Source organism: Cygnus atratus, chromosome 3 (genome assembly GCF_013377495.2).
Source record: "Cygnus atratus isolate AKBS03 ecotype Queensland, Australia chromosome 3, CAtr_DNAZoo_HiC_assembly, whole genome shotgun sequence".
In the NCBI taxonomy this organism is placed as follows: Eukaryota; Metazoa; Chordata; class Aves; order Anseriformes; family Anatidae; genus Cygnus; species Cygnus atratus.
Genome location: NC_066364.1, coordinates 64,493,002 through 64,515,499, shown reverse-complemented (window position 1 = coordinate 64,515,499; position 22,498 = coordinate 64,493,002). Strand labels below are relative to the sequence as shown.

Genomic DNA, 22,498 nt, shown 5'->3' with positions numbered 1-22,498 from the left:
ATACCTGGGTAAGGCAGGAGTGGGCGCCTGGGCTGATTACCGGTGTTGGAGCACATGGAGGGTGTACGCTCCATACGAGTCGTCTTCGTTCACAGGTGGGGGCACAGGGCCACGACAGGGGCGATGGGAGGGAACATGTCACTTCGACATGTGTCGGTGCCTAGGGCCTGGGCTCACCTGCAGGGCTGGTCCTGGTGCCCGGGAGCAGGCACGGCTTACCAGTCTGACCAGAAGCGTGGGGCGGCAGTAAGGCACGTTTCTGTTTTATTTCCATCTCCAAATATAGTAACTCGGTTTTTAAGTTTTACATTTTAGTAGAATGAGGTCATGTTACTATAAATGTGCTTAATGTTAAGAACGATTGCTGGGATGTTTGCAAGCCACCCACCCACCGTTCCCTTCCCTGGGGAGTGGGGGCCCTAAAAAAGGCATAGGCGCTCATGCTCGCAGTGCTGCTCATCCCTGCACGAGATCAGGACTGCTCCTCCACTGAATTTCCCAAATAATACAAATTCACATGTGTATGAATGTTGAAGTTTGCAGTCTTTGCTCAGGTGAGCGGTTATGATTGCAAAGTCAGCCCCAGCTGTGGTTTCCTAATCCTTTCTTTTTTTTTTTCTTTTGCATAGCTGATCAGTTGCATCTGTCTGCTAATGCAAGGTTTTCTTTTATGAGGTAGAAGGGATACAAAAAAGAGAAATTGAAGAAAAGTTCACCTATTTTCATGCTGGACTAGGGATCAGTTATTACAACTAAAGACTGGAAGTCAGTAGAAAATGTAGCATGACAAAATATCAGAAGGTAAAGTTTTTAATAAAATTCTTATATAGTTCTGGTAATTGTAACTGGAGATCTACTTTACTATAACATAAACTGGATGAATTATTTATCAGTTAAGAGCTTCAGCTCCTTTGTAAATGCACTTTGTACATCAAACTTAGGACATGTAAGGCTTCTTTCATAAAGTTTTTTTTACAGAGGAAATGTGTGGCAGTGGTCCACAATAATGGGAAAATAACTTGGGATTAACTGTTTGCTAATTGAGTACTTTGAATTTTTGCCAAATAAATAATATTTTGGAACAAGCTTTTCAAGCTTGTCCAGCAGTGGGTGCTTCAAAACAAACCACAGAGCAGGGAAACCTCACATACTTTTAATGTAAGAAGAATCAAGACTTACATACTGCAAATGCAATAAATGTTAGGAAATTTCAATAAGGTATTTATGTGGCGTTCCTCTACATGAAAGCTGCACGAGGGTAATGGAGCAGTACAGTTTTACTTTGGGATAAATTACTGTTGTTTGCTATGCAAATCTTATGATTGTAATTAGACTTGGATTTGGAGTGCTGTGTACACTGATCTTTGTTCCCTCTGTGCACGGGAGCTAGCTTTAATGCTGCAAAACAGCACAGCAAATCTGGAGCGCTGCTGGGCCAGACAGTCACTTCTCGCCGCGCATCTTTGGAAGAAATGGGCGTTGTAAGAGGAATGGTTTGCCTCTGTGCTCACAGCGCACCCGCGTAGTGCTGCAGACGCCTTCTGAGCCACTGAAGGATTCAGGTACCACAATGTCACTTGACAGCAGAGGTTGGAGAAGATGCAGGAAGGCTGCCTGATAAGGATCTGGTTGTTAGCAAGCCATTTTTAAAAAGTTTTGCTCTATGGCTGATTGGCCAAGGAGCTGGTGGTATGTTCGGGCTCTCCCGGCAGAGATTGCTGTTCCTAGTATAGCTATGTATAGCTCCGTTATCTCTGCAACCGGACTTTGTGTAACCGCGGCCCGTGGCGCCTTGCCCACGCTAATGAGCTCTCCCTTGAGGCCGGGCTTGTGCCTGTGGGGGTGGCACTGCACGGGGACCGTGCCACCGTTTTGGAAACACGGGTTTGTTAACCGTGCTCGAGCCCAGCTGGCTGCTGCTACCCGCCGGAGCTCAGCCCTGAGCAGGGCAGACGGCCCTGTAGTCATCCGTGGGGAGAGGGAAGCAGGCCGGGCTGTGGTCTGCAGCGCTGGCAGAGGAGAGCTGTCATCTCCACCTGGAGCAGGGGGAAGCACCACCACGGTGGGAAAGGCACAGGTGAGCCACGGGCACAGTGCTGGTGTCGCGGTCAGCCCATTGCGGTCAGCCGGTGGGTGGAAGCCCGTTCTGTGGGCACTGTGGCCGCTGGCAATGCCTGCTAGCAGCCAGGCAGAAGCTGGCCCCATGGCATGCAGCAGAATGAAAATCTTACCAGGTACGGGATCTGCTAGCTTGTGCGGTTTCATCTGCAGGTGGATAAAAAGGGCATTATTTGCACCTTTGTAAGAATCTTTACAGGCACAGAGAAAGAACCAACAAGTACCCTGTAGGGGACAACATAGCACTGCTGCTCTGAAGATACAGTAAATGGCATGATCTGTTTTTTACAGCTTGTAGTTCCTGTGAATTTGTTTCTATTATTTTTGTTGCCTACTCATTTAAGTAGCAGCAAAGCAGAGGAACGGAGGCAGTTCCATTAATCCCTTGCAGGCTTGTGCATTATCAAGTATTTCTGTAAACATGATATGGAATCCATCAATCTTGTTTGTGTAAATATAAGTTAAGGGAGCAGGGAAACTGTAAAACCACCAAGCAATATACTAATGTTCCCAACAAAAAGCAGAAAACATTCTTCACTAAGAGTGAAGAATTTCTATCAGACTGCATTTCAAACCTAGTGCTAATGCTGCCAGGTGTGTGTTGCTCCCATAACAGGATGCTCCATAGTTCAGAACACCTTAGAGGGTGTGAAAAAAAATATAAAAATATATAAAAATATGTATATAATGTTTTACCTAATATATATATTAATTAATATATATTAATTAATATTAATTAATATATATATAATGTTTTACCTAAGCAGCCAAGTGAAAACGGCATAAAATCTGTGTGTGTTGCAAACTGGTGCCACAGTGTGGCTATAGTAATGTATACATTTTTTGTATGTACATTTTTTGTATATATACAATGTATTTATGTGTGTATGTTATGTATGTATTTATAGTAATGTATACATTTTTTGAGGAATCTCAAAGACCCCCACTCCTCAGGGGAATTTTTTAAGGCAGTGGGTACTCTCAGCAGTTACTATATTTGCAGTGGCCCAATCCTGTGGTTGTGCCCAGCAATTTTCAGTGTGCAATACATTCAGAGTCAGGCTACCAGCATGCCAGTGCGGGGTGAGAAGTACTGTGCAGTGCATGTAATTCCAGAATGCCTGTTAAACTGCTAAATTAGCTGGTAATCTTCATATTCCACATCACAAAACACAGGCGGTCCTAAAGCAAGCATTGGGCAGGTTCTGGGTGTTTTGAGGTGCTGCACGGAGACACCAGCCCAGAGTCACCCCCAGCAAGGTGCTTAACAGGCGCTTGAATCCAGACGTACCAAGCTGCTCCAGGCTGAAGTGGGTGGGAAAGCTAATTAACTGATTGCAGTGTCCTAACTCAGATCTGCTTCCAGCTATGGAGTCTGCTGTTTTGTCATGTTCTCCAGGCCAGCACCCCGGTGTCCCAGGTTTTGGCTAGGCACCTTTCTGTCAACTATTTCTTTGTGCTAGCCTTATTTTCAGTTTCAGGGAGCGTCTCCCACGTGTGTGTTTTAAAGTTCCATGTGAGAGTGTTAGATTTCCGTTGTTTTGAAACCAAATCCTCCCCCAGCGTGGATGGAGGCTGGTTGGGAGGTCAGCTCTGTGCTTGTGACGGCACCTGCAGGTGGTGGCGAGTGCCTCAGTCAAGAGCAGGGATGTCACCACCCGTCAGCGGGGCCTTCGCCAAGCTCGTTTTGTGGTTGCCACTGCTGTCTCTGGGAGTATTTGATCATGAGCCTTCCCAGTCAGGCCACTTCAAACCAAACCACCTGCTTGCATGGCAGCAGGGTTTAACTGACAGGATACCAGTGACGGATTTGGAGGCAGGTTCAAGGGAGGCCTGTTGTGTCCTTCTCCCCTGCTTTCTGCTCCTCGCCTACCCGCTGCCTGCCCCGGGGCCTCCACAGTGGCACTGCCCCGGGAGGGCTGCAAGGTTTGCTCAGTAGCTGGGCATTCAGGCGATGAATCACAGAGGCATGGCAGGGAGTGATAAGGTCGTGTACTTTATGATTAGATACATCCTCCCTCTAACAGCGGCTCTTTGTCTCCCTTTTGCTTTTGGTAATGTTTTTCAGCTATTTGCATACAACAACTCTCCAAGCAGGAGCTGTGCAACTTGAAACAAAGTCGCTATTATTCTAGGTAAGCCCAGGAAGCTGATAGAGGACCCTTAATAACGTGGTTGCCCTCAGAAGACATAGATTGTTTGTAATTTATTTAAAAGCCTATTATGTTAAATCACCATGAAAATATTTTTTTTTCTTGCAGCCTAGCTGTAAAGGACCTTCAGGTACATAAAATGCTGTGTAACGAGAAAAATCTATCCTGCAGCTGTATTTAGGGTGGGGTTTTTTTGTGCATTTTCAGTGATGACTGAAAATGTGGCATGTGGTGATGCCACAGTGATGACTGTAGTATGGCATGTTCTTTATCTGTAATACTAGCAAAAAGAAAAAAAAGTCATGGATTTCAGCTATTCGTAGTGCAGGTGTGCCATCTGGGAGCCATGACAAAAGAAAACTATTACATGGTCCCGAAAGTATTGAAAAACATGGACTACTGCCATGTCTGCAGACTGACAAACACGTAGTTCTACCTCCTCATTTACATCTAGTGGAGACACCAGAGAACTCATTAGGAACACTTCCGACTTATTTGGGGAGATTTTGGACCAGACTTTTGAGGTGTGTAATTTAGTCTACTGCCTACTTGTGTTTTCGAATGGAAACCTTTTGGAGCCACACTGAATATTGCATCTGTGTCGCTACCATCCTTTCTCAAAGACTGTCTCCAATGTCTGTCTAGACGGTGTCTTCTGAGCTTCATGCTTCTCTGAACCTCTTTGGCTACTAGCTCCCACCTGTAGTGAAGCCTCATTTCTCCTGGCCCAGTCTTTGCTACAGCTTCCCGTGGCTCCCTTGAACTCTCTTGGCTGTCTTGGCTTCCCCCTTCCATTGCTTACTGACAGTTACTTGAATAGACTTGCTCACTAGAGTTGTCAGAAGTAGAACAAAGCAAGGTGGTCACGGATGACCAACATCATCTTTTCCTCTTAGCTCAATCATAAAGCATTGTTGGCTCACTGGTTTGGTTTCTACTGTCTATAAAAAGTTTTTGTGCAGTGTTTTTCCCATCGCACTGTGTAACTCCATTGCCTGGATGACTTCTGTTGAAGAGTATCATCGGTGGGTTGTATCCCTGCTCAATTCGAGTTTCCCTGGCAACCAGTCTGAGCTACACTGAACCAAAAATACCGTACCGTGCTGGGAGAAAGTCAGTAGTTGCAGACATGTATTTCTCATTAGTGACTTCTCTGGATGGTTTGTGTGTTCTGCAAATGTGATTACTAAGAAAAGATCACTGGGAAATGTGGTGTGCCCGTTGTGTTTTCCATAGGCTGCACACTCTAAGAAGGCTACCTTGCGTGGCGGTTGACTGAGTTGTGGCTGTAACACCTATCATACCCATTTCTGTGTTACACCAAGGGTCTCATCTCCAACTAAAAAGGCTCTGTGTAAGCTCACAAAGTCACAGTGATCTTTCCTGGGATGCTTGGATCTCTGCAAGTTTCTTTGGTTATTACTAGTAATGTTGCCTTTCTCATTTATATATAAATATATATACCTTCATTTAAAGGTGTGCATACTATGAGCTCCAGTTTTCCTGCCATCCTAGTCTCCAAAGGGACTGTTTGCAACACCTCAGAATGAGCTTTGTATAAATCTTTGGAGTCAGGACCTACCAATGCACACAGGAGGGAATGCACAAACTGGAGGTCTTATTTCAAACCTTCCTATTTCAGTTTTGGTTTGCAGATCTTTTCACTACTTAATGTAGAATAGTGGTGTAAAGGAAAAAAAAAAAAGATAATCTAAGCTGTGTTCTCAGGTGAGAAAATTAGAAGGGACAAAATTGGAGAGTAGCACAGCATTTTAAATAACAGGTTCTCTTTTCTGGATTTTTAGGGTGTGAGGATTGCGGTAAGAGCCTTCTAGGAGAATGCAAACTCCATGGACCACTCATCAAGGCTAAAGACAGGGTTATTCCTAGCCGAGCCCGTCTTACCCTACCTCATTACCTTACTTTGCGAGTGTTGGAGCTGCGAGCTGGAAATCAGCAGAGTAAGTATTGTTGCTCTTTTCCCCGCATTTGAGAAGGAGGAGGACACTGGCTGTACTAACACTGGCTTGTTTTTGTGAGTAACTTAATTGGGTATTAGCTGTACGAAGCTGAGTGTAACCAAAGCTCAGACTCAGCTACTGTTTTCTGTGACTGATTTCTAGTAACCTCAATGCATAGACTGATGTCAGGACATTAGCCAGAGCTGGTGTGACATTGAACTGTGAGCAATCAGTTGGTTCTCTTGAGGTGACAGGCTTCTAATGAATGTTGAATTTGTATCTAATGGTAACAGCCATGCACTATTACCTGTCTCTTCTTTTCCCAAGCATGCAAAACAGGAAAGAGTATTCAATAAAAGGCCAGAAACAAAATGATAAATAACATCCCTCATCCACCACCCACCCACTGCAGACTCAAAAGAACACAAGGTGTTAATGTACCTTTTACAGCATCTTCAGTTCACATTGTAGAAAGACAGTTGTTTCCTTTAGATGGCAGGACAGCTCGAATGTCCACATTTGAGCAGGGGAACTACATGCTCAGTGTGCAAATCTTACACAGATACCTGTGTAAAATTAGTTCTGTGTAGATGACATTTCAGAAAGAGAATGGCAAGAAGCCTGTTGTGTTGATCCACTGGTATTAAATTAGACCGGGTAAAATGGAAAATTCTGAGTTTTTTATAGATCCTCTTCTCTCATATTGGGAAACGACAACCTTGTCAATTATACCAACAAGCACAGCACTGTGATAACACCAGCTTGTACATTGAAGAGTATCAGCACATTTGAGTATTGTATGTTAATGTCTTGTCATGGGTTTTATGCACTTTTGCAAATTGTATTCAGTGTAAGTCCCATTTTTAAAAAGCCTCTTTAAAGACTCAGATCCTTTTCAGACTCTTAGCCTTTGAATGATTTACCTGTTTTATTAGTCTAGAAGAAAAACTAATGTGTTCAGCACTATTGTGTGTCTCCATTTTCATAACTGTAATTACACAAGAAATAGCTCGTTATGCCTGTATTAATATTAGACTGGTCTTATTTATTTATTTATTTATTTTTCATTCACAGTCCTTGGAGTATTTGCAAAGAAAGTAATACAGAAGAGAACACAGTTTGGTCCTTATGTTGGTCAACTGTCTACAAAACTGACCCGCTATGATGAGAGTAGGCTAGTCCTTCAGGTAAAAACCCTATGACTTAACATGAAGTACATATATGTCTTTAACATTTCATATTTATTTTAACTGGAACCTGCCTTCTAATCTATTTAATTAATTGTACTTCTGATCTCCATGTATGAAGTTAAATCATATTGCTAGATTGCACAGCATAGCCTGAAGTAACAATATGTTCCTATACGCTGAGTTTGCTTTCCTGCTTTCTAGTTTTACCACTTCCAGTGTGATTTGCCTATTAGTCTAACTGCTCTTGATTAAGTTTTCATGAAGTATGGCTCCTGAAAGATTCCAAGGATAGTAGTCTTCCATAACAGAACAAGAGGATCTGTACTTAACACCATTCCACTGGGAGAGTTAAGTGTGTGCACTGAGTTAGGGATAGTGGCAGAAATACGCTCTAGGACACTTGCTTAGTAGGAAGGAGCAGTGCAAGGATGGGGAAACATTTCTTAATGATGTGATTGTATATAAACTTTGACAGACAGTGTACTAACTCAATTTATTTATTCAGGTGGTTATTTAGGGCTGTTACCATCCCTTGCTGTATATTCATAGAATCATAGAATTGTGGAATCACAGAATGGTTTGGATTGGAAGGGACCTAAAAGCCCACCCAGTTGCAAACCCCTGGCCATGGGCAGGGATACCTCCCACCAGACCAGGTTGCTCAAAGCCCCATCCAGCCTGGCCTTGAATACCTCCAGGGATGGGGCATCCACAGCTTCTCTGAACAACCTGTGCCAGTTCCTCACTGCCCTCACAGTGAAGAATTTCCTTCTAACATCTAATCTAAACCTACGCTCTTTTAGTTTAAAGCCATTACCCCTTGTCCTATCACTATACTCCCTGACAAAGAGCCCCTCCCCAGATTTCCTGTAGGCCGCCTTTAGGTACCGGAAGGCAGCTGTGAGGTCTCCCCAGAGTCTTCTCTTCTCCAGGCTCAACAACCCCAACTCCCTCAGCCTGTCTTCACAGGAGAGGTGCTCCAGCCCTTTGATCATCTTCATGGCCCTCCTCCGGACTTGTTCTAATATGTCCATGTCCTTCTTGTTCTGGGAGCACCAGAGCTGAATGCAGTACTCTAGGTAGTGTCTCATGAGAGCAGAGTAGAGAGCTGGTCAGATGCTGGTCACCTCATCTGGACCCTTTACACTACTGTTAGTACTTTTTCCAGCACATGTAATGGCCTGTCTCAGGACCAGCCTAGTTTAGATATATCTACATGCACATTCTTTCTCACAGCAACACCTTGGGAGTAATGGTTGACTGTAGTCCTCTAAACCCCGGTCTCTGCATTTTGCTGCATGGGGTCGTGCCTGGGCACGTCTTTGTCATGCAGCATGTCCGTGGTCAAGGCACAGCCTCTCCTAGGACTCTCTGACAAGCCATGATTCTTCCAGAGTCTGTATTTAATATCAGGCCCTTCCACCCTCCAAGAGAGGCCAGCAGCAGCTGTCCCATGACATGCTGTATGTCTTCCTTTGAACTTTCCTCAGAAGCCTGGGACTGGAAAACAGTTTGCTGTGGAGGAAGGCATAGATGTAGATACTCCTGTAATTTCATTTCAGAATGAAAGCAATAGCTTCAGTAATTGCTGAAGATTTCATTTGCTCATGGAATTCATCTGAGTGGTCTGCCAGGAAAGGAACACTATTCTGCTGTGGGATTTTCCTTGTATGTTGATACCAGAGAGCATGTGTTCTTCTCCATAACTAAATTTCTTCCATCCTTACGTGACACTGTAATTCTTACAAATGCAGAAAAGGTACATCTCTAGCAAGTTTGTGAGCGCGGATGAGCTAATCACCCAGTTCCTTCCTCTCCACCAAGCCATTGTAAACCACACCCTATCCTCTATCAGTCGGCCCAGTTTGCTTTAAAGTGTACTCTGATAAGCACAGCTCTGGCTGATGAAAGGGCTGTTTCTTCACGAAAAGAGACTGAAGTCCCAGATTTTCTACATGACATCAGTAGCTGCCTTGGCATTTCTCTAGCAGCATTCTGAATGCAATCAAACCAGGACTTGACCATCAGGCATGTATTTTCATTGGAAACGAGGCAAAGTTAGGTAAAGTAGTTCCCAGAATCAATGGAAATGAGACTTGTTTTGTAATTAATTGTTAGTGTAAGTGGTTTTTAGAACAGATACATGCAGTGCTGACATCTGTTATGCAGCTTCAACTGTCCATGTTCCAGAGAGTGTGGAAAAGCAACTGTCTTGTATGAGAAGGTCGGGAGTGTTTGCCTTGTAGAGGCATTCTCTTGCTAAGGCATCTAGGAAGAATGAAGTAAAGCAAAAAGAAGGATCTTTCTGGCACAATTGTTCATTTGTATTTATTTTTACATTGTTAAGGAGAAAATGAGATGACTGTTTAAAAAGTCATTATATTGTACGTTACCTCTTTGGACTTATTACACAAGCTGCATGATTGTTCCATGCAAAACATAGCATTAATGCATCACTAAAGTTTGAGATTATCAAGTACTCAGGAAGTACATTAAGGCACAAAGCTTATCTTCCTACCTGCTTGCACTTAGTTCTTATAATACTATCTTTATGTAACATAAAAAAATGAGAAATATAAACTGGAAATACATACAAAGGACTACAGCTATTTTAGTAATTGGGCGCCTCAGAAGGTACTCATTCTTCGCTTTCTTTTGCACTTGGTGTTCTCTGAGAGTGATCTATTTCAAAACAACCATGATTTCAAAGAATGTATCTCTGAGAGAAGGTAAATAACTAGTAGCTCTGATTCTAAGTTAAAGAAAATTAATGTGTCTCTGTACAGGACTTGGTTTTACCCTGTTCTTTCTCCCATCCTCCACCTTTATTTCAGGTGTTGAAAGATGGAGGGAAGTACTTTCTGGACACTCCCAATGAAGACTGTGGAAACTGGATGATGTTTGTCCGGCTAGCCCGGAACCAAGAAGAACAGACCCTTGTGGCTTATCAGCACTGTGGAGAAGTCTACTTCACGACTGTTAAGGTACTTAAACCCATATTGCTTCACCTGTCACTCACATGGCAGTTCACCAACAAAGATTCTGAAAGACCAACCCTTTTACAGATGAAAGATTGATTATATTCAACTGGAGCTTTACGACATACCACCCTTTATGTCACTTAATCCATAGTAAAGCAAGCAGTGTATGGGGTTTTCCAGTAAAAGGCAATGTGTACATACTGTTATGGGTAGTGAAGAAACTGAGCAGAGAAATAAAGAAATATCATTTGTGGTGGTGGTGTTTAAACATGAATGCTGTAAAGTCTTACCACTCTTCAGTTCCTAGTAGGCACATGGAGAGATTATCTAGCAGTGTTACATTCAACAGTATTTTTTCTTGGAAAGCACATACACACTTCTTTCTTTTATTACATTTTTGGACACACAGTATGTTCTGAGCACATTACCAGGTACTCAGAAACAGGATACTAAATAGCCTCTTTAAGTATGATTTTCCAGACTTTTTTTTCGTTTTATTTGTTTTAAATCAGAACTTGAACTTTTAATCAGAACAGCATTACTAATCAAAGCGCTTTTTTTTTTTTATCAAAACTTTAATCAGAACTCTTGTTCATTTAGGAAACTGAAGTCTGTATTTTGAACATTCCTTGATCTTTTTTTTTATTTTAAATAAATACCTGTATAGCATAGTGAGCAACATAAAAATAAATACAGAATACTAGTCAAAAGAGGTTACTGTGGGAATATTTACCACACAGTGATGGTGTGAGAGTAGGTTAATGGTGATAACACTTTATATCTTCAAAGTCTTTTATAACAATGTTAGGTATATTTGCCTTTGGATGAATAATAAAGCAATTAAAAAATCAATGTAAAACAGTATATACCAATCTGTGACAATGTTTAGGCTGTGCTTGAAATTCTGATACAGTCGATACCATTTGAGATTTGGTATGTGATTTTAGATGCATGCTATACACGTAAAACTGACAGGATTAATAATACTGTATTTGGAAAGCATGTGCAAATGCTTTTCTAAGAAATTGTAGTTACAAATTGATAACTTAAAACTTCTGATATAATTTAAATACTGTATTGAAACAGCTTTCTGCTGTTTTCAACAATACTACTCATTGGCATTAACGGAGAGTTGCATCCTATATATTAAAAAGAAGAGCATTTTAGGATGAGCGATGTGTTTTGGAACCCTTACTATGCATCATGGGGAGTTACTCTCTTTTTCTCACTCCTAAGTCCCAGTACCATTCATGGTACCATTACATCTTGCAGACAGTGTCCAGGTCAGTAAGGTGATAGCCTTTTGCTATACTTAGGCACACCCTGCTGGTCACATTGTGAGGCTTCCTTAGGGCTGGTTATGAAGATATTTTCTCAGGATATTTTGAATAAATTATGTTAAGTTGGGAGTAGAAGTATTGTCTCCTCTCTCTACTGTTTTTACAGAGATATCAGTTTAGAATAAAGGTAGAAAAATTTCAGTAACATGAAACTACAACACAAAAGCATACATGTATGTATACGTCTAAGTGGCCTACTGACAGCACTGTTGGTGTACTTGCCGATCTAATGACTGCAATCCCTAGAAATAAGTGTTTTTTAAAAGCACTGAATTATGAGGAAGTAAAAATAATCCAGGCTTGCTGTCTGTTTCATCACAGGAGAATCTCTTGTGGGTGCTGTCATAGGTTTCTGTTATTAACACAGCTGAGACAGAGTAAATGATATCCTGTAGAAGATTAGGATACTAGAGGTTCAGAACTGAGATTAGGGCTTTCATCTTACTTGATTATTTCACACACTCATGCACTTGCTTCCCCTACAAAGTCACATTCACTAGGTCTCAACTTTCCACGAGGGAGATCGCTGCCGATCCAGGAGGGTCAGGCAGGAAGTCCTGGCAGTATCGTGCTGTGCAGCCATTTTGTGGTGTCACTGGCCAAGGGCCCAGGGCAGCCCCAGACGCGTATCTCTGTGGATCTCCCCCATTTCCAAGTTCCTCTTCCTGATGGCTTAGTTTTGTCCATCTAAATAGACTATTCAGGAGCTCAATGCATGATTGGCCTCCGAATTGGTGGTTCTGCTTCACATCCTTTATTAATTGGAAGATTCACCACAGACCAGTTCTGTTTAGACTAGGTTGTATCAGAACATACAGCCAACCCATAATGGTTGTAGTTAATAAGTAGGCTTGTGCTAGGGAGTTCAAAAGTTCAGTTTTGGACATTATGCACACAATTATCTGTCACCTTTTGGTATTCACAGTCTGTTATCTTTTACCTACTGTGCTTATGCCATACTGATTTATAAAATAAGTCCATTTTCAGATGTCACATTATGTGGAATAAGACTCAGTTGCTATCCTTCCAGGCTAGTTTGTTCTTTTTAGGGGCACAAGTTTAGCTTAGTTGAAATAAAACTACAAGTACAATGCAGATTGGCTGTAAACCTATTACAACAATGTTGTGCGATTGCTTGTTTGTTTGTTTTGTTGGTTTGGTTTTGATTATAGATGAATAAAATGGTGTACAGGGCCAGGAAGTCATAAATCATGACCCAAAAGTTACTTTTCTCCTTTGCTTCTAAGTACATAATGGATTTTTAGCCAGTGAGTATAACCATTCACCTCTCTTTTTCTGTTTGCTGTATTATTGACTGAAAGTATTTGTAAGAGGAGGTCATAGTCCAGTCCCAAGAAGATCTGTGCAGGCATGACTGGATGGGAGACTGCAGAGTATGGACTCCCTTAGTCCTACGTAGGAAGGCTTCAGCGAAATAAGAGCAGAGGTACAATTAGCACGTGCATACTGAGCCTGGCCCATTAGAGACAGCAAGTGTGAAGAACTTCCTTAGCTGTCTTGCCAGAAATGTGCAAGTTTGACTCGCAGTTCACATATTAATTCTGCACCCGTGCCCAGTAAGCGTGACACATCCAGGAGGCATCCAAGCTGTTGTGCATTCATAATGCATTTTTCTTTTGCTTGTACCTGACAGTTAAGTGTTATGTCCAGGGGGGCTTCAAGACATCAAGGAATAGGCATGCCATATTGCTCAGAAAGACTGCAGGATGTCTGGACATCTCAGATAAATGCTTCTCCCTGAGCAAAGGTCATGAGGCTGAGGCACCCTTCCTGCTACTGTCCCCCCAAAATCTCTGTATATACTCATATCTGCTTTTAGAAACTGTGAAAGTGTCAAACCCCAGTAGATAGTAATGCTCAAAAAACATTTGACTCTTGAAACTAAGTTATCAATAATTTAAACAGATTCGGTTAATGCAGCTTGGGTAATGATAACAAATTGTACTTTCTCCTCCCCCGATCTTCAATACAGTATTATTTTGTGTAGAAAAAATGGCACAAGTAAATGTGAACTATTTGTTTTCCATTCACAGCCAATTGAACCCCACACAGAACTGAAAGTATGGTATGCTGCCGATTATGCCAAATTTATGGAAGCTTCTGCAGTCTTTATTAAAGAAGAATCTGATGTCTGTCCATTGCCTCCAGTAGCAGTAAGTACCCCTAATCTGCATTCAAGCCATCAACAGACACAGTAAATTACAGCTTGCTTACATGCTTCATCTGATTATGTAACTCTGGTAATGCTAGAGCAAGTCATAGAATAGGTGGCTAACACAAAGCCAAGAGCAATTTTAACTAAATAGCTATCCATGGAAAGGCTGCTCTTCATCTCCTGCCTTTGTTATCCAGTGGAGCCATTAGAAGTATCCAGACTACAATGGGATGTATTGGAAAGACTTGAGTTTGTCATTGTTTTTCACGTAACCAAACTGTCCAGCCTCAGACTTTTCTCATCAATTCCCCTTTGTTATGCTGTGATTGGTTGGTCAGATAATGCATTGGTTATTTCAGTCTTTCCTGGGTAAAAACTCTTCTTTTAATCCCAATACCTTTACCTTTGTATGATAGCTAGAATTCTTAAACTGATGGAAAAGGTGTCTAAGTGTTGAAAATGTGACTGTGAATATTGATACCTAAGCTAGAAGGAAATGTTAAACAGGGAATATGATTGAACCAGGAATTCAGGGGTGCTCCATGAAGGAAAGTAACCCAATTGATTCATAGAATCATAGAATAGAATCATAGAACCATTAAGGTTGGAAAAGACCACCAGGACCATCTGGTCCAACCATCCCCCTACCACCAATGTCACCTACTAAACCATGCCCCTAAGCACCACGTCCAACCTTTCCTTGAACACCCCCAGGGATGGTGACTTCACCACTTCCTTGGGCAACGCGTTCCAATGCCTGACCACTCTTTCTGAGAAGAAGTGTCTCCTAATTTCCAACCTAAACCTCCCCCGGCGCAACTTGAGGCCACTCCCTCTAGTCCTGTCACTAGGTATCTGCGAGAAGAGGCTGACCCCCAGCTCCCCACACCTTCCTTTCAGGCAGTTGTAGAGAGCAATGAGGTCTCCCCTGAGCCTCCTCTTCTCCAGACTAAACACCCCCAGTTCCCTCAGCCGCTCCTTATAGGGCTTGTGTTCCAGGCTGCACTTGCATTGAATTCACTTGCATTGAAGGTTTTATACAGTCTGGAAAGGAGGAGTGGGAGGGCCACAGCATAAGACACAGAAATGAGAGAGGAAGGCTCTGTTTGTAAACAAAGACAGAGTGGGCATAGCCTCACTATATTCTCCAAAGCAAGCTAACCCAAGAACAAGGGAAAGCAAGGACGCTTTATAAGAAGCATAAGTGAAATACAGAAACAGCTAAGGAAGTATACAGTTGTGTATTGTTTGGAAGTATATTTCGTCAGTGACTGTTGGTTTTGTTGTCGTTTTTTTCAATTGTTTTTCATTCGAATTTTTAAAATGTCTATATTCAAAGTAAATTCAAGTGAATCCAGTAGAGCTCTTATTTCGACAGAAATAATAATTCCAAATAATACATTGCATTAAAAAAAATGTTTTAATGCCTTTAAGCTAGGATAGGCTTGATATCCCCAAAGCTAAAACTTATTGAGTTTAAGAAAGTCTAATGCCAAATGTCAAGCTGAGTGAAGAAATCTCTCCTGGAGGCATTAACAATTGCCTTCTGGTAAAGGGGCAAGCAGCATGGAGTCAGCCCAAAACAGGGAAATCCTGTGTGGCTAAACTACATTTCTGTGCAGAAACCCATCCAATTAGACAGGTCTCAGCTCTGGGATTTTTGTGGTTAAAGTACGGTTCTCAATTGCATTTATAAGTAATTCCATAATAGGAACAAATAGACTTTGAAATCTAATACACAGAGATGAACAAAGGTGAAGGACTCAGTACTATTGCAGTAAATGCTAAACAAAAACGTGAAAATCAGTATTCAGCCAACCATTTTTTTTTTCCCTATAGTTGCTAGACTCCTAGAGAGAATCCATTTCTAGCTGAACAGCTGTGTGGTGGTAAACTGAAGTAAATATCACTAAGGACAACAGGTCTTGGGAAAGCCCAGGAGAAGATGTAGTGTCAGTGAGAAGAATATGACCTTTCCTTAGAATGGCTAATAAGAAAGACCTGCTTCTGTTCTCATTGCAGAAAGAGCCCGTAGACCCTTGGATATGCTCCAGTTGTAGAAGCGCTTTTGCAACTTTTGCTCTGCTGGAATCTCACCAGTGCATCAATAAAGACCGAGTCCTTACCACAAGGTTCAGACCACCAAATAAATTGGGACCCGTAAAAGCAAAAAGCAAACTTAAAGGGAAACTGAGAGGATCGGCATTAGGCAAAAGCATCACTCAGTGCTATGGGACCATTTCATGTTCCTCTGCTGCAAAGCTTAGTTGTGCCAGCTCAGGAAACACTTGTGATGCTCTTGTGAGGTTTATACCTAAATGGAGAAATGGCCGGTCTTCACTGTTGAAGGGAAAAGAAGTGAAGCAGCCAGAAAGTTACTCTTGCCGACTTTGTGGGAAGATATTTGATTCCATTGAAAAGCTCACAGTCCACACTTACGCGCACAAAGGGGAGCGCCCCTACAAGTGTTCACAGCACGGATGCACAAAAGCCTTCATTTCCAAATATAAACTGCTCAGGTACAGCTCTGAAGGCAATCCTTTTCTTGTGGGTGTGTGGGGGAAAAACAAGGACATCTTTTGCCTCTTGAGTGTCTTAGTGACAGTTAATCCCAGAGTTCCAGTTTTCATATTCCTATGCAGGAAGAATAGAAAAGTAGTCTCCCTCAATTGCAGTTGCTACTCAAAAAGATTATGTTGAGCAATTTGAACCTTCTCTGTGCTTTATGATTAACACGCCTTAAAAAAAAAAAAGCTAGGCTTTTTACTAATAATTCAAGAACTTATGAAAATGCCTTTCTTCTTTCTGTGTTTGAGTCTTGAGCTGCACTGTGTACTAGAACAAATGTAAATGCTGATAACGCTTTTTTTGTGTGTGTCTTAGGCACTCAGCCACTCATTCTCCACAGAAATCTCACCAGTGTGGCTACTGTGAAAAGACCTTTCATAGGAAAGACCATCTAAAGAATCACCTTCAGACTCATGACCCTAACAAGATGGCCTTCAAATGTGAAGAGTGTGGCAAGAAGTACAACACCAAGCTAGGTTATAAGAGACACTTGGCTCTTCATGCAGCCACCAGTGGGGACCTTACCTGTAGGGTGTGTGCCCAGGAGTTTGGCGGTACTGAAGTTTTGTTGGAACACCTCAAAAGTCATGCAGGGAAACCAACTGGCAATACCAAGGAAAAGAAACATAAGTGTGACCACTGTGAGCGTCACTTCTATACCCGTAAAGATGTGCGACGTCACATGGTGGTTCACACGGGTTGCAAAGACTTTCTATGCCAGTTTTGTGCCCAAAGGTTTGGGCGGAAGGACCACTTGACTCGCCATACTAGGAAGACTCATCCACAAGAACTGCTGAAGAGCAGGTTGCAGAATGGTGACTCAGTAGGTCTCCTTGACCAACTTTTTCCATTCAGACTGAAGGAAGATGCCAGCATACCATCCCCTTTTCCTGAAAGAGCCTCTGCGCAGAATGGAGTTTTGAATAGTCCAGAACCAGAGGAATACAACTGTTCACATCTTCATCCCCAGCCAAGCTTACAAACTGCTCTTCCTCTTGAACCTTCTCCTCATTTGCAAAGGATGGGCTGTGCAGACAGCCTTGCAGCTGTCCATCCCACACCATGCTCAACAGCCATTCCTGCCAACCTGAACCTTCATCAGTCTAATAAATATGACCTTAGTTCTACCTCATTTGCAGCAGGATCCCTCAAAAATCTTCCAATCAGAGTGGATGTTAAAGGTTACAACGTCCATCTTCTAGAGGACCTGCCATTACCAGAACCTCAGTCTCTCCACAAAATCAGTCTGGAAGAAGCTTCCTCAGGGCCTGTAGGTGATATTCACAAGTACGCAGTGCACAAGGAGACAGAGACAGCAGCTGAAACTACCAGCATGCCTTTCATGGATCTCACTCATGTGATGAGTTTCTGGCAACTCCCACCAGGTGACAACCAGAACACTACTGGGGACATCACAATGGCATTTGGTCCAGAGGAGCCATCACATAGGCTGAATGGCCAACAGCAAGGTCTACAGCTAGCAACTGGTGGCATGGCCATAAACCAGCTGCATCATTTTCCTCGCTCCTTTCCATCCACTACAAATTCTGTAACATTGCCTCATTTTCATCATGCCTTCAAATAACTATGCCTTTAAAAAAAAAAAGACTGATTTACTTAAATCTTTTAGGAGAGGGTTTTTTTGTTTGTTTGTTTTCATTTTGTTTTAAGAAAAACTGTCCCAAATGTTTTTTAAAGCATGTTATGAACATGGTAGTTCAATTCAGAATGTTAATAAACAAGAAGCTCTATTTTTCATACTACTATTAGTTTTTAGCATATGACAATAGTAGGACTAACATATTTCCCTCAACATCCTCTGTACTTTTGTTTCTTACCTTTCAAACAAACAGCTGAATAAATATCTTCAATAATAGCAAAGCATCATAACAGGCACAAGGAAACTTTGGCTGCCGCAGTAGGAGAAATAGGGTTAGGGTGAATGGGAAGAAGGGGGAAATCACAGAAAAATAACTTTAATGAGCCAAGAATCACAATAAGTGTATACACATGGAAACCTTAATATGAACAAGTTATTGGTGTGATCTAGATTTCTGTTAAGCACTTAATTACTGAATTTTAGGAATCTTTAATTTAAATCCAAATAATTCCAAGAATAAATCTTATCTCCTTGTTTCACTCTTTTAAAATGAAGAAAATTACTGTTGTGATTATGTTTAACTAGATTTTTTTTTTCCTGAAGCACACTTCAGCTGTGTGCATCTCCTGCATTATTCCTATGGCTGGAAATAGCTACCACTGCTGCATGACTGTGCCAGAGCAGCTGTCTTGTATGGGTGTGGTTTTCGGAATGGGAAGTGAATTTTCTCAAAGGTTAGAGCAAACATTAATTTTCACTTAGAACATGATCATCTAGCAAGATACAGGAACCTGGGTCTCACGCTAGCAAAGCACTTAAGCATTTGCTTAAATTTAAGCACGTGTAATCCCATTGGGTCAACAGCTTGCCTGATTTAACACTCAATAAAGAATAATGCTTCCTACCTAAGGGGCCTTTATTCACCTTTTGTTGATTTTTTTAAAAAATGGCTTTTGTTTAGCATGGGAAATTATTCTTAATCATAGCTGTCTGAGACATGGACTCCTTGACAGAAAGCCAGCCCTGGCAAGGCAGCCCGCCTCCATCCAAGCTTAACCTCTGTTGAGTCAGGGGTAGGTCCCCATGCAGGAGGCTTGTGGTAGTTACCTCAGGCTGTGCCCTGTTCTAAACCACAGGTTGTGGCCCTGCCTCAAAAGCATCTTACGAAGTTAGTAGGTACGGTAGTGGTCAAAGCCATCTTAATCATGTTTGTTTTGCTCAATAGTATTTGGGCAGTTAGAATTGGGCTTTCAGCCTGTGTTTCTTCCAAAGCAGCTTCACAGGGACTTCTCTTTGTTTCATGTGGTAAATTGTCCTTGTATGTTTCCAGTTTCCCGCTGGAAACTGGTGTGACAGTCCCATCACCTGACCGATATGTTAGCAGAAACTGCAAAAAAAAATCAAAAAAACCTACGTCTCCCAGTAGATGACATTAAATAATAAATAGATAAATAAAAAGCCTTCCGAATTTACTTTCTTGCCTGACCCATACTTAAAAAAATAATAATAATCCCATTCTACTGTATGATGCCATTACTAGTGGATTTTGTCACAGCTGAAACAGATGCAGAATTTCTGAATCTGAATACACAATCTCTTCCATTAAATTAAAAGGTAATTAATTGTACCTAATGATCATTACAGATAAACCATGAAACAAGTTTGTTCTTGTCTCCCCCATTAATCACAGAAATATTTCCAGATAACTTCTAATAAAAACTATTTTTAAAATGATTGTTATTTTGCTTTTAAAGAACTACAATGACAGATATTAATATTTTTACAAGCTTATGATTATTTGGATTATGGACAGGTGGTATTATTGCAGTTTGTGCAAGACTATGTTCTTCAGATCCATTTTTATTGCAAATGTTTTTGGCATAGAACAAAACAAAAGGAATTTTAAAATCATTTGAATTATGAGAATAGCAGTAGAAAAAGTGGGTAGCTGCACATTCATGTCCAGCTAGCAGTTATTTAAATTACAAGTGTCAGAATAGTGAAAAAGTCTAAAACAATGTTACATGCACAATTTACAACTCATCTCATAATTTTATCTAGATGTGGAAAGGTGTGTTTATATTCATTTGCTGCATTGTTTTCCTTGTTCATGCAAATTGTACTCAGTTGCCTTTGTTCAAGCATGTGTATTTGTGGGAAAAAAAAAAACACAACACATTCTTGTAGCACTGTCTGATCATATGTTACTAGTAGACAATTTGTCCTTTTGGTTTGTGCTTCTGTAAGAGGTGTAACTAATTATGAAAATACTTGTCTTTGAATTAAAAAATAATGTTAAGAAGGAACCATTACACAAACATTGAGCTAGCCTGACACCCACGCTCTGTGAGCTGCTCGACTGCAATTAGGAACCAGAGCACTGGGCTGCCAAGAGATGCATTGGTCCCTGGTCAGAAGCTGTTCTGAAATATGCAAAGTTATGTTAATGAGCGGCATTTATCATATGTAACTATGGGTTAAAGACCGAGTCTCAGTTAAGCAAAACAAAGAAAAAGAACCCTTGTAATAGTAAGACTCTTTAAAAGCACACTATAGTGGTGTCTACAAGTAATACAGAGAAGCAGACCTTAAATAGGTGATCCTGTTGGTTTAGCTCTTCAGTCTATTCCTTTTTTTTTTTCTAGATTCTTGACATTGTAAATAAGGAAGGTGCTCAGCAGTATTCTGTATACAGCATATGGTAGAAATACCCTAGTGTGCAGCAAATTAAAGGACCTATTTTTGCCTGCAGATTAGCTGTTACCACTTCATTATAAGTTTTTAATTTATCCATTACAAAATTGTGTCTGCATTAGAATGTGGCTTATTCTAGGCTGACATGAAAATGCATGTAGCCAAATTGCAGGTCAAATATATCTGTATTTAATTTTGCACAATTGTGGCTCTGGGTACATATATGCTATCCATACATCTCTTCCTTAAACCAAGGTAATTGTCTTTCAAGAGTATCCTAGCACCATCACACATCTACTTCAGAAAAGATTATTCTGTTCAGGCGCCATTCATTAAAAACCATGGTCTAATCACATTAAGCCATCTCAGCATAAATGCTCAATAACAGTACAGTAATATAATGGTGTTACTGTGTTTGTGCCATACTACTATTTGTGTCCTTGATATCATCAAGTCTTGTATCCCTAATATCCCTGTTGCTGTAACCATGAGCACAATTCCTAGAGGCCAAAGAGAGAACTATAACAGTTCAGTGGTCATCTCGTTTTTGACTACAGTCAGTGCCACATACTCCACACACAGACATGCTGCAAGTTGTGCTCATGCTGAGCTCTGCAAGAGTTTTATGGCTGAAGTCAACATAAGCAGGAGTAGATTCCTGTACTCCAAGGCACAGAGTGTACTACCTTTGATACCCCATCCCTGGAAGTGTTCAAGCCCAGGCTGGATGGGGCTTTGGGCAACCTGGCCTGGTGGGAGGTGTCCCTGCCCATGGCAGGGGGTTGGAATTAGATGGTCTTTAAGGTCCCTTCTAACCCAAACCATTCTGTGATTCTATGATCCTGGTCTTATTTCTCTCCTGGAAAAATATTACCTTCCTTTAAGAAATGAGCTCTTAAAAACACCAAATTCTGTGCACACTTTGGAAGAAAAAGGTTGGGAAAATGTGTGGCTCTGCAGACCACTGACCATTTTCTGTAATAGAAATGAAAATAGTTTATCTATCTATCTGAACACTGCTTGGAAATCTGTAGAAATAATGTGATCTGTGGCAGCTAAACAACAGAATTACTATAATCAAATGCTGTAAAACTGAAAAACTTGGTGAACATTTGCTCTCACAGAAAAAAAAAATACTAATTTAAACAAGAACATGGAAGCCACATAAGCCTGTTGAAATAATGTTAAGAAGCTAACACTGTATTATGTGGAACAAAAGAATCTACAAGCTCTGTGCACACAACTATTTCCCATCCCATATTGGAAAACATGTTCATTTCTTTTTTTTTCTTTGGTTTTATTTATGAATTGTTCCTGTCAGACTCGCCGTTTTCTCAACCAGTAGTTTGCTGTAAATTCTCAAGCTTTTTTTTTTTTTTTTTTTTTACAATCAGTCTGAAATTGCTTCATATATTGATGACTGAGTGATACATTTTCTGCTAGCAGAATTTTTAACTATTGTTGTTCAATAAAATGTTCCTGCCCCTAGAATTCGGTTTTCTGTAAGACATGGGAAAGTGATCTGTGGAATCAACACCAAGAAGTTCTAAACATATACAGAATATACAGGGGGACTAAAAAAAACAGACATAGAAGCACTGCTTTAATATACTTGGGCTAACTTCATGCCCCTTGTATATTTCTGAGACAGTCTAGCTATAGGAATTGCACTGATTTCAGTGTCATCCTTTTTATAGTTATCTAATTGCTATTAGCT

At 41.1% G+C, this 22,498-nt stretch overlaps 1 protein-coding gene across 4 annotated transcripts in view; it reads left to right on the top strand.

Annotated features, from left to right (window-relative positions):
* Nucleotides 1-20,273, top strand: part of PLAGL1 (PLAG1 like zinc finger 1) — a 48,235-nt gene extending 27,962 nt beyond the window's left edge. For 3 of the 4 annotated variants that reach the window (XM_035538497.1, XM_035538498.2, XM_035538499.2), the window contains 6 exons: nt 6,077-6,232; nt 7,307-7,419; nt 10,257-10,406; nt 13,798-13,917; nt 15,942-16,438; nt 16,803-20,273. In XM_035538497.1, the coding sequence (XP_035394390.1) occupies nt 6,077-6,232; nt 7,307-7,419; nt 10,257-10,406; nt 13,798-13,917; nt 15,942-16,438; nt 16,803-18,072 (2,306 nt within the window). In that variant the 3' untranslated portion in view covers nt 18,073-20,273. Of the gene's footprint in view, nt 1-1,894; nt 2,078-6,076; nt 6,233-7,306; nt 7,420-10,256; nt 10,407-13,797; nt 13,918-15,941; nt 16,439-16,802 lie in introns of those variants that run through there. The other variant, XM_035538502.1, reaches the window with a different exon arrangement.
* The last annotated feature ends 2,225 nt before the right edge of the window (nt 20,274-22,498 follow it).